This window comes from Phymastichus coffea, unplaced genomic scaffold, assembly GCF_024137745.1.
Source record: "Phymastichus coffea isolate CEN01 unplaced genomic scaffold, Cenicafe_Pcof_1.1 PCOF00036, whole genome shotgun sequence".
Taxonomy (NCBI): domain Eukaryota; kingdom Metazoa; phylum Arthropoda; class Insecta; order Hymenoptera; family Eulophidae; genus Phymastichus; species Phymastichus coffea.
This window is the reverse complement of record NW_026706847.1, coordinates 1869189-1883967: the sequence shown is the minus strand read 5'-3', so window position 1 is coordinate 1883967 and position 14779 is coordinate 1869189. Positions and strand designations below refer to the sequence as shown.

Genomic DNA, 14779 nt, shown 5'->3' with positions numbered 1-14779 from the left:
CTCGAATGTTCATGCGCACTCGCGTCGTTGACAGGCTTAGCAAACGCGCGGTTTTGTTTGAAATTTGCTGAAGATGACTAAGCTTCCACAACAGTTTTCCAAGCTTCCGATCTGGGAAATTTCATTTTACGCTCTCGTTTGGACTGCAGCTGTTTTCTATTCTATTTATTCTGTTTACCTGGTTACTAACGACTGTGAGTTGCTCTGTTTTGTTTTGTTTGCTGTTATTATTTGTAAACAATGCCACTTTACAGCATTTAAAAATGCATGTTTAACGTAGTAGTAAGAAGAAAAGATGATTTTTTTTGCAACACTGATATTTTTTAACTAAATAGCTTTTTTCTTATAGACTTAAATATTGGCGCTTATCAAAACCAAGTAAAAATAAATCGGAAAAAATTTACGTGTCTACAAGATTGTGTATCCGATTTTTGAGAATATGTTCATGAATAAAAGATTCAAAATACGAAATCACACTTTATAATGTGGTTCTTATATGGCTTTATGAAGTATAAAGCCATATAAGAACCACATTATAAAGTACGGGAAATCTAGTTGCCAATAATTGAGTTAATTACATATTTATTACTCCAAAAATATAAAACAAGTTATATAGTTTTGTGATATTGAATTATAATGATTTTCATTTAGATACTTTTTTATTGTTCTAGATTTTAATGATTATTTCGATGATGCCTACAATGACTTTGAAATTGGATGGTCATTTATTCAAAGAAAAATCGACATTTCTGATGAAGAATGGAGGATGTGGATTCCATTTATATTTAAGTTGTCTCCATGGGTTTTGGTTCAAGTCCTAATCAGTCAACAGATGAAACTGCTGTTCCATAATACTGTAACACATTTTTTTCATTATCAAGCTCTTTTTTATAAAATAAAAACTTTCTATATTGTATTACATTTCTATTCGCAGGAGATTCTATGCCTTTGGTATAGTTTTGTATCTATTGCTTTTTTATTGTACTACTTTGGACTTACAACCACTTTTTGTACATTACTACTACCATTGACATCATGTTTACTAACTGTATTGAAAAGCAAAGCCTTGTCATGGATTGTTCATTGTATAACTCTGTTTTTTATCTACCATGCTAGAACTTCGAAATTATTTCAAGATTGGATTCAATTACATGATGAACAATTTTTCATGCTATCATCTGCTATCTGTTGGATACAATTACGTAGTATTAGCTATAGTATTGATAGTATAGTAACATATAATCGTATTAATATATTTGGATTTATGAAAGACTTATTGCAAAATATAGCTTACTGTTTATATTTGCCAACGCTCTTTTTGGGACCAGTAATTTTGTATGAACAATTCACTCACGGCGTGAGTAAATATTTTTTTAATTGCTGAAATGAATTATTCAAAAAATTTTATTTGTAAAAAATTTATCATTTGACAGCTCAAAAAACCATTTACGAGATGGACTAAAACTAAAACTATAAAAATTCTAGGAAATATAGCTCGTTATTTGTTTTGGATGTTTTTTACACATTTGTCTATGCACTTTATATACTTTAATGCCTTAAAATATCAACCAATGTTTGTTGAGACTCTACAACCATGGGCTTTTTATGGATATGGATACTGTATGGGACAATACTTTTTTAATAAGTATGTCGTAGTGTATGGTCTGACTTGTACTGTAAGTAGAGCTGAAGACATTGATGCACCTCCTCCGCCTAAATGCATTGGTCGTATACATTTGTATTCAGATATGTGGAAATATTTCGATAATGGACTGTACAAATTTCTATTAAGGTAAATTTTTTATGCTAATGAATCCTTAGTATTATTAAAAGTAATTATATGTTTTTACAGATATATTTACATTCCTCTAAATCCCATGAGTGATTGTAGAAAATTTGTTGCTTCTATAATATGTTTTATATTTATATACTTTTGGCATGGCATGCAATACTTCATTTTTATATGGTCATTTCTTAACTTTAGTGGTATTTTGATAGAAATGATAGCAAAATCATTGAGTTCCTATTTTTATAAAAGTATATTACGAGACAGTCTGAGTTTGAGCTTTAAGAGAAGACTTGAATGTGCATTAGCAAGTCCGTTGCTGGCACTTTCAGCTGTATCAAATTTTTATTTTGTTGCTGGCAAAGAAATAGGCCATATGTTTGCTTTGAGAACCGCAATACAAGGTAAATATCAGAAATAAAGTGCTCAAAAAAAATGAAATTATTATGTGAATCACAGAAAACAAATATTTATGTTGTAGATTCTTGGGAAATAAGGATCCTGATGCTCTTTATATTATACTGCTCATGTCAAGTTTCTACAGAAATAAAACAATTTGAACATGTAAATATAATAAGAAGGAAAGAGGTACGTGGATTGAAAAAAGATTAAAAGATCTTATCATTTTTTAGATTTATAGATATAAGTACAAAATATGTATAAAAATACAGTGACTACGTACACTTTTTATGATAAAAAGCTATAAATCGATACATGTATGCGGAGTACAATATTCTATATTTTCTTAATTATTAATGCATAAGTGACTTAAATAAATGTATTTTTATAATGTGTTTTATATCAAGAATGCTGTAATTATTACCAAATCGGTTTCACAATTGCTTCTTGTTCGAGTAAGGCACATTTTGTGTTAAAGCATTTCAATTGTTTGCGATTACAATCGCATTGAGGAATGGATTTGAGCCCACTGCATAATAATAAGGAAAACTTCCTTGCTTTTTGATAGAAAACGATAGAAAATGTTTTCGTTAGAATAGTGCTTAGGCATACGATGTATACGAATATTAATTTTTTTATTCGTTGCTTCATTATTTGGCAATTAACCAACGTAATCTCAAGTTTATGTACAGTGTTTAATGTTCGTGTATGAATTTTTCGTAACAAAATAACTTTTATTCACTAACATATGTTTCTCTTATAAAAAAATTTGCAATAATTTTATTTTTTAATTGTAAATATGAAAAAAGGATACTGAAGAAAAAAGAATGAATCTTTAAATTAGATTTCTGGTATTGGAAGACAAAGTTGAGCTGTCACGTGAATTTAAAAACATTTTAAGCCAATATGTGTCATAAAAAAATTAAGTTGAATCAATGCAAAATTAAATATACTAAATTATAAATTTTTATGACAAACGATTGTTAAGAAGAACGATTAGTGTAGTTACATCACATAAATAATATTTCGTAGAAAACTTATCAAATCTTTTAAATATGATCCATTATCAAAGTAGACAAAGATATATTTTAAAATTATTTATAGAAACATAGTTGCAGATCAATATTAGGTATCAAAAATGTCATACCATTCAATTATTCAGCTGGGACAGCTATTACTGGCAGTGGTTTTGATCCCTCAATAAGATTATTATCAATTTCAAAAAGATTATTATCACCACTAGCCAGAAGTAAAATCGTATGCTGTTTTCCATTCTGTATTAAATTGATACTTTGTGTTTTGTTTCCCAACAAAGCAATTTTACTATTCTTTAGCAATTGCAAAGTTGCTGCTCCGTTATTCTCGCAAACTTTGACTTGACATGGTATGATCTTAAGCGTTTGCTCTTCTGAGTTGTCTGCTTCAACTACATTCTCGGTCTGTGTGGAGTTTGATATTGAAGCAACTTCGTGCTGTTCCACATGGTCAGGGGTAATAATTTCTTCACTGTTCAGCACAAATACATTGTCTTGAGTCTCGCTTTTTAAAGCAAAAATAGGTTCTGTGGAATAATTTTCTGCGCACCTTTCGTACTTTTCATTTTCCTTTTGAATTTCATATTGTTTGGCATGAGTATCATCTGCCATGTTTGCAGATTCATTTTGTGGCTCTTCATTAGAATATTGAATTGTACTACGGCCTGGATACTCAGCATCTTGTGCGTAGTTATAATTTTCGAAATGCAAAGTACCATCGGGATCAGTTTGTGCAATAACTACTTCGTTGTTTTCAAAGTTAGTTTGTATTTCAGTCTCGTTAAATTCAGTCTTGTTTGTCAGTGATTTATCTTCAATTTCGGTGTAGTTCTCTTCAATGACTACTCCAGGTTGATTTTGGTACATCCATATGGCATTGTCCATGCATTGTTGAACGCCATTTTCGCTGGAGTCATTGTTAGAAGTTTGCTGCTCATCCCAAGAGAATTCATGTGTCGATAGAGAATCTTGGATATTATTCGAAGTAGTTGCAGTCTCATTCATAGTGTTCTCGGAATTATCTTGTTTCTTTCGTCTATTTTTGGTCCTGACTTTCTTTGAATCTTCTTCAGAAAGATGCAAAAGCTCGCCTGTAATTGTAAGCACCTTACCATGACGTGTTTTCAAATGGCGTTTGTACGTATTTCTTGTTTTAAATCTAGAAGAAAAATTTGCAAATTTTAATTAACATCAAAAACAAATTTAAGAAATATGCCTTAAAATGTTTATGAAAATATCAATTACCTTTGCCCACAATCTTCACAACCAAATGGCGCCTCTCCGGTATGTCTTCTACGATGTTCTCGAAAATGTGACGGGTGCCTAAATTTTTTTCCGCAATCAGCGCATGTGAAACGAGTTTGATTTTGATGGATCAACATGTGATACTTAAGACTATGACGTCGCGTAAAGACCGATCTGCAAATGCGACACTCGTACGGTTTGATTCCTGCATGACTACGGTAATGTGAGACTAAAGTTGTGGGTGCTGTGAAACTACGCGGGGGATCACAAATGCGGCACTGTAAATTGTTTCCTGTTGGGTTTCCCTTTTTACGGATTTTTTCAATTAGTATGATCGCCATCTCTCTCTCTTCTTTACTTGTACCAATGAATTTGGCTTTTCCTTTTGGTTTTGCGACTACAAAGGAATCCTGGGCAGGAAACTGATCTTCATTCCAAAGTGGCATGCCTAATAATAAATTTGGAAAAAATATTAGTTACAAAGAAAAATTCTTTTAAGTAATTACTATCTTTCAAGTATTTTCGATAATTTACTTTAATTCATTAAGAAAACCAATTAATGTTAATTAATGAAAATTGCAAGTTTTCTTTGTTGGTTTATAAAAGCCGTGTTAATAAAGAACTTGTTATAAAATTATTTTGTAAGTTAATTGTTTGGATTAAGCTTCAGTTTTCTTGATCGCATGCTAAAAATCTCAAATATACGCTTCAGAAAATTATCATTAACATCATACTTTATTTATTAAAAAGATTAGGCACTGTGCACAATCTTGAGCGTCAAAATGAATGAAAATCTGTTTTTCAGTGCTTTCATGTTGATCAGAATCTGGACTTGAGATAAATAAAATACATTTTCAATAAATTCATTTTGTCATGTTTGAAAAGACGTTTTTCGATTAAATATACCAAATTATTTTCAAGAAAAATCGAAAAAAACTACTTTTAAAAGTACTTTTTAGTAGGCATAAGAAAATAATTTTATTGAAAAAGTGTTTTATTTGTTTCAAGACAAGAATAATATGAGCCTCTTAAAGTGATTTTCATTCATTCTGACGTTCAGAATCGTAGACGGCGCTAAATTGTTTCAATAATTGATGTGCTTTGTTAATAATGACTTTCTGGAGCATCGTTTCAGATTTTGAAACTTACAGCCAAAAAAATAAAAGGTACTTCAAAATGAAAAAAGTTTCATGGCGATAACTTCATTAAAAAAACGTTTTTTATAACTTCACAAAGATAACTTTCAATGTTCACTGTTTAACATTATCTGGTCCCCTTAAAAATTAAATTGTTATGCATGCATTGTTAATAATTAATTTTATTTACTGATAGCTTAATTGGTTAAAAAATTACGGAGCGTTTACTCTGACTAATATTTCATGTTTTTGGTTGGATTGAGAATTATGTAATTATTAAGCTCCTTATATACTCTATAAACTACAACTCAAATTTAAAATAGACTCAAATCAGCTGTTTCATTAAATATTTCAACAATTAATAATAAAATAAATAATATTTTAATCGCAATTCAAAGTTGGTAATAATAAATTTAGTCTTTCACTATGCAAATCGAATCTATAGTTTAAGAGACAATGTAACATTATGGTTTCTCTTCATTCAAAAGTTACATAACTCAAATAGTTATTATTGCAATATTTACTTTTTGACTCGTCTTCTTCTATATCCATAGGTTTTGATGTATTATTTAAAGTGTTAGATTGATCCTTCACACCAACTTCATTATTCTCAACTACCATTAGCATGATCTGAAAATTATAAATAGAGTATTTGAGTATTACATAATTTGTATTCTATCTCTTTCTTTTCACCACCTCTTTTGAAAATCGGACTTAAAATCGGTCTTTTTGTCCGTTGTTTTCAAAATTTATAATCACAAACAATATTTTATTTTCAAATATTACTCACATTTTCATTTGTTAAAGAATTTACAGGTACTTTATGTATATTAGATATTGACTCTCCATTTATATTTTCTTCTTTAACTTGTTCAAAATAACTATGATCCCCAAGTGGTCTCACATCAAATGCTTCTTTTTTTACATCATAGGGATTTGAATTTCTGAATTCATTGATTTTATCTTGACCAGCATTGTTTTCTAATTCACTTGACAATATCTTACGTAGATAATTAGTAGACTTTCCTACTTTAGTATCCTTATTTTCTTTATTTAAAGTCTCCTTTGATGGTTTCTTTGTTTGAATTTTTGCTTTTTTACTTTGTACGCTTGATTTTGGTTTGGTACAACCTACAGCAACTGCTGTAAATGTGCTATCTATAAGACAGTAAAAAATATCATTTATAGTATAATTTATGTATTTCTTAGTTCACTCATAAAATTCATTTGTATTATACTTACAAGTTTCTGCATTGTTTTTCAAAAACTCTAAATGATCAGCTAGATGTGACTTTATGGACATTCTAGCTCTTCCCTCACTGGCAAAGCTAGTGTAGTTTTGACCACATCCAGGTACAAGTGCACAAGAATAAGAGTATTGTCTTTTCAGCTCATCGCTGCTGAAAACTGAAAATAACTTGACCAGTTGCATTGCTGGCATAGTTAAAAGCTGGTTGACATTGTATGTAACTTGTGTATTCTTGCGTTTTACAGTCTCTTTTGGTTTTGGCGGAGAAGATTTAGCATCCATTTCACTAAGTTTCTTCTCTGAATGTAGTGTCTGGGATGCCACCTCTGCTAGCATATCTAGCAGAGCTCCTGGACTGTCCCTACCCATATCATCTAAAACAAAACAAACAAATTACTTTCATCTCTTATAAATTTTTAAATTTCTATAGCATGATGTTTTTATCAAAACACATGTTTTACAAATGCGCCAAAACAAAACAAAAAAGTGCGAAATTAATTATGAACAAAAAAACAATTATTGAATATCAATACAAAGTAAAAACGAACAGGAAAATAATTGTTACTAAAATAATTGAGATATTGTATTTATAGAAATTTTATAAATCTGCAATTAGCAATAAAAAAGTTGGTTCGAGCGATATCCGAATATAAGAGTAGATCTTCATTTCCTCGTAATATTTTTACTCGACTCAGATAATATTTATCGGCGTGAAAAAAAGGCAGAAAATAAAAACAAGAAATACAGGCGCGCGTTTTCTGATATATGTGTTTTAGTACGTAAGTGAACAATGTGCGCACACATCCGTCAGATATAAAAGAAAAAATTTGTAAAATGTCGGGAGGAAAAATTATTGGAAAATCGTACAGGAAAAGCGATCATGCATGTGTTGCGGACGCCATTGAAGGGAAAAGCTTTGGTTGTCCACTTGTTGCTCTCTACATTGCCGGCTAGATTGCGACATTTGTCCAAGCTGAAGCGACATTTGTCCGCAGAAGCGTTCACTCTCCCCCCCCTTTCTGCCACACTCTTTCGCTCGAATTCGCCGATATATATTCCTTTGACGAATAAACATAAACGCCTACTGTCTCTATCTCTGTCTTTGTTTCTTCGTCGTCTAGCTGCTGTGTTGATGCTTCGCGCAGGCACATACGCATGCACGTACACGCGAAAGTCCTTTGTTAAAGGGGATAAGAGAAACCAAAAAAACGAAAAAAAAAAAAAAAGCCCAGACACGTCGTCGTTCTCTCTTGTACGTCGTGTATATTATTCGACTAGACGAGTTTTTCTGTTTGCTTTTCCAAACTCTTGACGAAGTCGCGCGATGCGTACTGGAGAAAGGTATAGTGTGGTGGCGGCTGCGCGCACATCGGAATTCACTGCGTTTCTTTATTATACGTATTCACGATGCCGACCTGACGAACAGCAATACACCACCGCACCGTACACACTTATGTCCAACTACTGCTTGCGTCCAGAGAATTTTCCAGCAAACGTAGGCGTTTGGACGTATTTCCGCGCTGTTGATGAATGCGACTTTTCGGAATGGTGCAGGCGCACGGTAACGAAAGACACGGACGGACAGCCGCAGCCTCTTTTCAAGACGGCGGCGGCTACATGCAGAGGGAGAGAGAGCGCGACAACAGCGGCGTCAAACTAGCAGACGCCATCGTGGGCGACGCGCAGCAGACGGATTTTCGGAATAAGCTAATGTCCGTCATCTTACATGCTTTCTCTTTTTTTAAAGATTCGCGGAAAAAATTATGTGCGTTGTCTGCTATACGTGCACTCACCTCGGTCATATTTGAAACTCTGTAGGCAATCCATTGTGGCGCTCATCTCGTGTAGGTTAAAACGATGGCTGCCCGATCTCGCGGTTGCTGGTAGTACAAACACGTTGTTCGATAATTAATTCCGCAGTTCCGTGGGAATAAGGTGCTGCGGCGACATTATCATCATACACACACGTCAAGTCTACAGCTATGGCACGGTGAACTCACAGGCTGTTTCTCACCTCGCTTGCTTGCTTTTGCTTCCTCCGATCTTGTCTTAGCGCTTGCGCGTCCATTCAACGTTGCTTTGGGATTGTCAAGTTCTACCACTACCACAACCACGCCGAGCACGCCAGAGAAAAACGCCGAACGAGCAGGCCAGACAGCAATATTCGCGCTATGAGAGAGAAAGAGAAAGAAGGACCACGAGAGAACTCCCTTTCGTGCGCCGACGTCGCCGCCACCAATGCAGTGGTACATTCTCTTTCTCTCTCTTCTCTTCCTCTCTCTCTCTCTCTCTCTCTCTGCGTTGTTGCCGCGGTGCGTAGTTTTCGATATGGGTGAAAATGGTGAAAAAGTCTGATGTTCAAAATTCTTGAAAATTATGTTTTAATTGCGATATTTTTTAATACTATTTATCTTGTATTTTTTTTAATAGAAGATATTAAATTCTTTATTTATATTATTGTTGAGCGAATTTAGGGTCTAAATTAATTAGTAATGTTAATGCAAGTCTGCTATAGCTATTTCATTTTGTTAGAAAATTAGTTCCAAATAATGATTATTTTCGGCACTTTTATTGTAGATTCCATTGTAAAACATACTGTTCTCAGAGCCCAAATGAGCCACATTAAAAATGAATAGAATTGCAATGAGAATCACAAAAGTTTTTCTCGAGCATGCACTGTTCTGATTCTCATATATGTATTTCCATTGAATGTGCGATATCAACGTACTCCTACTTATATTTGACTTTCTTGAGTGTTTTTTCCTATTACTCTAATCTCGCAATATTGTTCTTTGTTATAATAGAAGATGTGAAATTAAGAAAACAATCAGTACAGACTATATATAATTATTTTATATTAACTGGAATGTATTATTAACTTCGTTGAAAAAATATATTTTAAAACAAAATGCATCGAAAAATAAGGAATTACAATATTTATAAAAGATTTATCATTAGTTATGTGTTGTAGTAAAATATGGAACAAAAAGTAAAATTCTTAACAAATAAGCCTTATATATAAACTTTTCTTCTAGGCGTTGCCAATGTATAACCAAGAATCCTCTTTCAGCCAGCAAACTAATTATCAAACGCAAAAATACTAATAGTTTAAAAATTATTTTACTGTTGAACAAATGTAATGTTTGTCAGAGTGTCATCGCATACCAACGTAAAAATGATTCATGGATAAATTATTGATATATGCTATACGATAATAATCTGGATATGTCAAACTCCCCGCCTCTATAGGAAAATAAGGCGCGATTTAATTAAGCTCGTTTGAAATAAAACGTGCAATATTTTAGTAGCAAGAAAAATAATTAAATCAATAAACAAAATTATCATAAAATGAAGGCAAATAAATAAAAATAAATAGATTTTAGTTTGAACAAAACCTAAGCTGTCAGTTCAAGTACTATTATGCGCATTATTGTAAAACAAGAAAAAAAAATATATATACATTTAGGAGAGGCCACTCAATCCTCGATCGACGGTTAAAATTAGTTTGGTAAATGTTGCTGAACGGTAATTTGTATCTTCTGCTAATTTGAAGTTATCGTGAAGAGGGCAGTCTTTATTTATACTCCTATCTCAGTTGTGTACACTCCTCCCTTACAAGAATGCACATCAGGGCCAAGCTGTAGCAGTATAATTTTTATTCATTAATTTTCCTGATTTACCTCTCTATTATATCATATATTCCTGTACTCTTGACCTATTCTTTAATGCTGCAACTTATGTCGCGTAATCTATGATGTTATCATGTGTATCATGTTCTTAATTGTCTCAACTAGCGTTATTCTAATATCTCGATCTGCGCTGCGATATTTCGTATTTATGTTTTAAGATATTTATATATCTTATCCGCTGTCATTATTTGTGAATGTTCATTGCATTTGTCTCTTATTCATTATTTTTATTTAATAACTTGTTTTAAATTGCGTTTCTGCTTTTGTTTGCATCTTCTCTACTGAAAATAAGTATATAAATTTTGTACAGTATATGTACGAAATTTGTACGAGAATATGTATGTACAAAATTTGTATAAATCTTGTGCTATATTCGTACAAAATTCGTACACATTTTCTCCGGAAAAATGTGTATAAAATTTGTATAAGTTTGGTACGAGTCTTGTACAAGTTCTGTATAAATTTGATAAGAAATTTGCACGAAATTCGTTCAATAGTCGACTTTTTCTTAGAAATTGAATAAAATAGCGTGGTCAGCTTCCATCGAATTTGAACTAGATACGAAAAATGAAAAAAATTGAAGGTAAACGACCTAACCGAGACTTTCATGTTAGCAGACATACTTTACCACTTTGCTACCGGGGACTGTTATGATTCAATCATTTTTTATTTTATACTACATACAATCTGAAAATTGTTTATGAATGATTCGATGGTATTCAATGAACTGTATTTTTACTGGTAATATTGATGAATTTAAATTTCACACTATATATATATATATATAGTTCATTTTTAATTCATCGCTATTATGAACAAACATATAGTCCATTTAATTTGATTGAATAATTGAACAATTTTCAGATTATGAGTAAAATATATTAAAATTAGTCAGCGCTGTCATCGATAGCATGTAGTTCAAATTTTATGGAAGCTGGCTACGTCATTTTATCCATAATATGTATGTATTATTTATTTATTTATTTATTGATTAAGAAAAAGTCAATTATGGAATATAAATATATAAAAAACTTATACAAGACTTGAACCAAACTTGCACAAATGTTATACACATTTTTTCGAAAAAATGTGTATGTATTGTATGAATATTGCATAAGATTTATATGGATTTTGTATATATTCTTATATAAATTTTGCACATATACTTTATAAAATCTCTCTCTCTCTTTTGCTCTCCTTTTTCTATCTCAGACGTGATTCCAAGGTCATGATTTCTACTTCGTTGAAAAAAGTACTTCAAAAGCCATAGATGCGTTTTCATCATATCGATATGTCATAAGAACGTTGCTGTTACACATAATAAATTTATTTTATTCTTCTCAATATTATTTACTATCATACCTATCAAGTGATCAGTTACGCATCAGAAAATATATTCCTTAATAAAATTCAAAGTAAATACAACATTATAATTTAAATATAAGCGCTCATTTTTATTATACTATCAAATCTTCTGATGCATGCATATTTGCATACATGCGCGATGCGCATACACACATAACATCCAATATCTCGCAGGGCGCAGGAGTACTGGCAATATTGGCATGTGTCGTTTACGTCGCGGTCGTGCGTACGGTGTATAGTATACATATATACATTATAGGTTGTATACATTAACCTAGTATTTTCAGTCGATTTCGATTTTTTTATTTATTCTTTATAATAATAATAATAAATAAAAAATGAAATTGTCACAAATTTTGTATAAACAACATCTTGGCCGTTTAACCAGAAAACTATGGTACATTCAGGGAAAACGAACTCCAGTCGATTTACAAACCGAAGCAATACTATCAGCAAAAGGAATAACAGTAGAAGATCCAAATGAAATTCTTAAATCCAAACACAAAAAACTTAAGTAATAATATACACTAAAAATAATAAATTCCCATTTGATACATTATTTTGTTTTATAACATGGTTATTTTCAATTTCAGTTTGAAACAGCTTAATTCTTTTTCTAAGCCCCTACAGACAAATGATGAAACTCATCCAGATTGGAAAGACAGACCTTGTCTCACATATAGTGATAATGATTTGTTGATAGAAGGACTTCCTCAAGCACAAAATATAACAAAAACAATAGTTTTTGAAAATGTTTGGCCTGATGCTGTAGAGAAGGCAACTAAAGATGTGTCAGACAATATTCATGAAATAGTTAAAAGGTAAAAATATAACATCTCCATTAATAAGTTATTGATTTCAATGTTATAATGATATATACACATTATTTGAGACTGATTTAAAGTTTTTAATATATATACATGTTTAAATAAAAATTTGTTTTTCAAGATCGATACAAACCTCTGTAATATTTGATGCCCATCAAGAATTGCTACCAAAAGTAAAAGATCCTGTTAGATATTGGTGGAATTTTCCAAGAGCTATGGGTATTACTGATGTCAGAAAAATGTAACAACACTTTTTATTATATTTTAATATATATATGTAAAATACGTAATATACTTTTCTCACATTTACTTAATAAATACACCATTTGAACAGATCCAATTTGAGTAAAAAACTTCTTCATCTTTGCCATTGTATTAGTGGATCTGAAATTGCTAATTCTAGAAGTATTATAGACAATGCATTGATTCAGGTGCCATTTGGTAAGATAATATTTATTAACCAGATGATTATTGAATAATGTAATGATATCTTTTCAGAAAAAGAATTTGATTTATATAAATTCTGTTTAACAATGGATGTTACATTAATGTCAGAACAACCACTTAGGCCAGCTGGACTAGATAGTGTAGAAAATGATGAAAATGTTGAACTACCATGTATTCATCCTATTCATTACTCAGCTGGGTTAACTCAACAGAACATTTATAAATTTGATAATGTGTTTCGTATGTATTTTAATTTAAAAACTAAATTTATAAACTATTAGAATAGTGTAGAAAATTTTCAATGATATTACATTTTTTTATTAATTGCAGCATTAGTTTCTGATTATCACAAAAAGAATATACATACAGTTTTTATATTTAATGATCCAACAAAAGTTAAAAATTTAACAGAGATTGAAGTTCAAGAGACACAGATACTAGGTAGAGCTTTAATAAAAGCATTTACCGCAGCAGCAGGTTCTGCTAGGCAAAAGTTTGGTACCAATATAAAAGATCTTCCCGAACCTATAACTATTCAGTGTATTCACTTGGATGGAAAAGGATTCTATTTTTCTGTTTATCAACTGAACACTTTGAATCTTGAAGGTGAAAGTGGCATGAAGAATTACAGTTGGGTTTTGCCAAAAATCAATTTGTACGAAACAGGTGGTTATGTAGATGGTAAGCCTGTACTTGAAGGTTACAATCCAGAAGTATTCAAAAGAATACTTGCATTTTATAGCAATAATTAAATGTTATATTAACAAAATTGTTCTTTATTACTTGTGAAAAAATTTTATATAAATTGTACAGCCTAGAATAGCAATTTCAAGTATGATTATTAATATTAAAATAAACTTATTTGTCAATACTCTCCTTTTCATTGTATTGAGTATTTTTTTCGATTTATCTAATTCTTGATCAGTCTCTGTGAGTCTGGATTTCGCATGCAGTAAAGTTTCCCTCTGCCCTCCCAGCTCTGAAATGACTTCAGTTCCAATTTGTTCTGTTTCGATTGCAATTGCTTGTGATTTGGCAACAGATTGATTACTACGTTCAATTGCAGCGCGACTTTCCATAAGCACATGCCTTTGATCTTCAATGATGTCATCAGAATTCATTTTTGCAGATGACAGAAATAATTCATCAACAGTAAACTCAAATTATGTTTGAGATGTCTTTTATAAACAAAGCATTAATTTATTCAACTACAATGACAAAATCTACAAAAAATGAAAGATTACATTTTATATTATTACAATCATCGTTTCTTTGTTTTCAATTATGTTAATCATTATTATACTATTATGACATCCATGAAAAACAAAATACTAACCTACAAAAATAAACAGTGTATTATCCCTCGCCGACAGAAGTCATTTTAAGTGTTTAGATTAATTCAGTCACGTATGATACTTTGGTCCATATTTCATTTTTACTTTCCACTTTTCTTATCAGAATAAACTTTAAAGAAATGTAACAGTTCTTTAGTTAAATGTTATTACTTAATTAGCGAGCGTAGAGTCAGGTTTAGAGTGGGAGGAGTCGGAGACGGAGAGGTTGATAAACAAGGTATAAATATACGATGTTTCGTCTCTCGGT

At 31.4% G+C, this 14779-nt stretch overlaps 3 protein-coding genes across 6 annotated transcripts; 2 read left to right on the top strand and 1 right to left on the bottom strand.

The window, feature by feature from the left end:
- Nucleotides 1–63: 63 nt before the first annotated feature.
- LOC131663625 (protein-cysteine N-palmitoyltransferase Rasp) lies at nucleotides 64–2541 on the top strand. 2 transcript variants are annotated; one of them, XM_058934121.1, is made up of 7 exons: nucleotides 64–194; nucleotides 672–856; nucleotides 935–1357; nucleotides 1434–1792; nucleotides 1853–2190; nucleotides 2268–2350; nucleotides 2419–2541. In XM_058934121.1, the coding sequence occupies exons 1-7, from the start codon at nucleotides 74–76 to the stop codon at nucleotides 2458–2460; spliced, it is 1551 nt and encodes a 516-aa protein (XP_058790104.1). In that variant the 5' UTR covers nucleotides 64–73; the 3' UTR covers nucleotides 2461–2541. The 2 variants fall into 2 exon arrangements, with proteins under 2 accessions (XP_058790104.1, XP_058790103.1); XM_058934120.1 differs by lacking the exon at nucleotides 2419–2541 and having other exon boundaries at nucleotides 2268–2415.
- On the bottom strand, nucleotides 2470–9187 carry LOC131663624 (uncharacterized). 3 transcript variants are annotated; one of them, XM_058934119.1, is made up of 7 exons: nucleotides 8864–9187; nucleotides 8643–8787; nucleotides 6843–7223; nucleotides 6391–6758; nucleotides 6125–6230; nucleotides 4465–4912; nucleotides 2473–4378 (listed from the first exon to the last, which is right to left on the bottom strand). In XM_058934119.1, the coding sequence occupies exons 2-7, from the start codon at nucleotides 8686–8688 to the stop codon at nucleotides 3340–3342; spliced, it is 2388 nt and encodes a 795-aa protein (XP_058790102.1). In that variant the 5' UTR covers nucleotides 8689–8787; nucleotides 8864–9187; the 3' UTR covers nucleotides 2473–3339. The 3 variants fall into 3 exon arrangements, with proteins under 3 accessions (XP_058790100.1, XP_058790102.1, XP_058790101.1); XM_058934117.1 differs by lacking the exons at nucleotides 8643–8787; nucleotides 8864–9187 and adding an exon at nucleotides 7717–8442 and having other exon boundaries at nucleotides 2470–4378; XM_058934118.1 differs by having other exon boundaries at nucleotides 8643–9187.
- Nucleotides 9188–12124: 2937 nt separating this feature from the next.
- On the top strand, nucleotides 12125–14053 carry LOC131663626 (large ribosomal subunit protein mL37). Its single transcript, XM_058934122.1, has 6 exons — nucleotides 12125–12417; nucleotides 12497–12724; nucleotides 12852–12971; nucleotides 13065–13171; nucleotides 13229–13417; nucleotides 13508–14053. Exons 1-6 carry the CDS (start codon nucleotides 12242–12244, stop codon nucleotides 13927–13929), a joined length of 1242 nt encoding a protein of 413 aa, XP_058790105.1. The 5' UTR covers nucleotides 12125–12241; the 3' UTR covers nucleotides 13930–14053.
- Nucleotides 14054–14779: the final 726 nt, after the last annotated feature.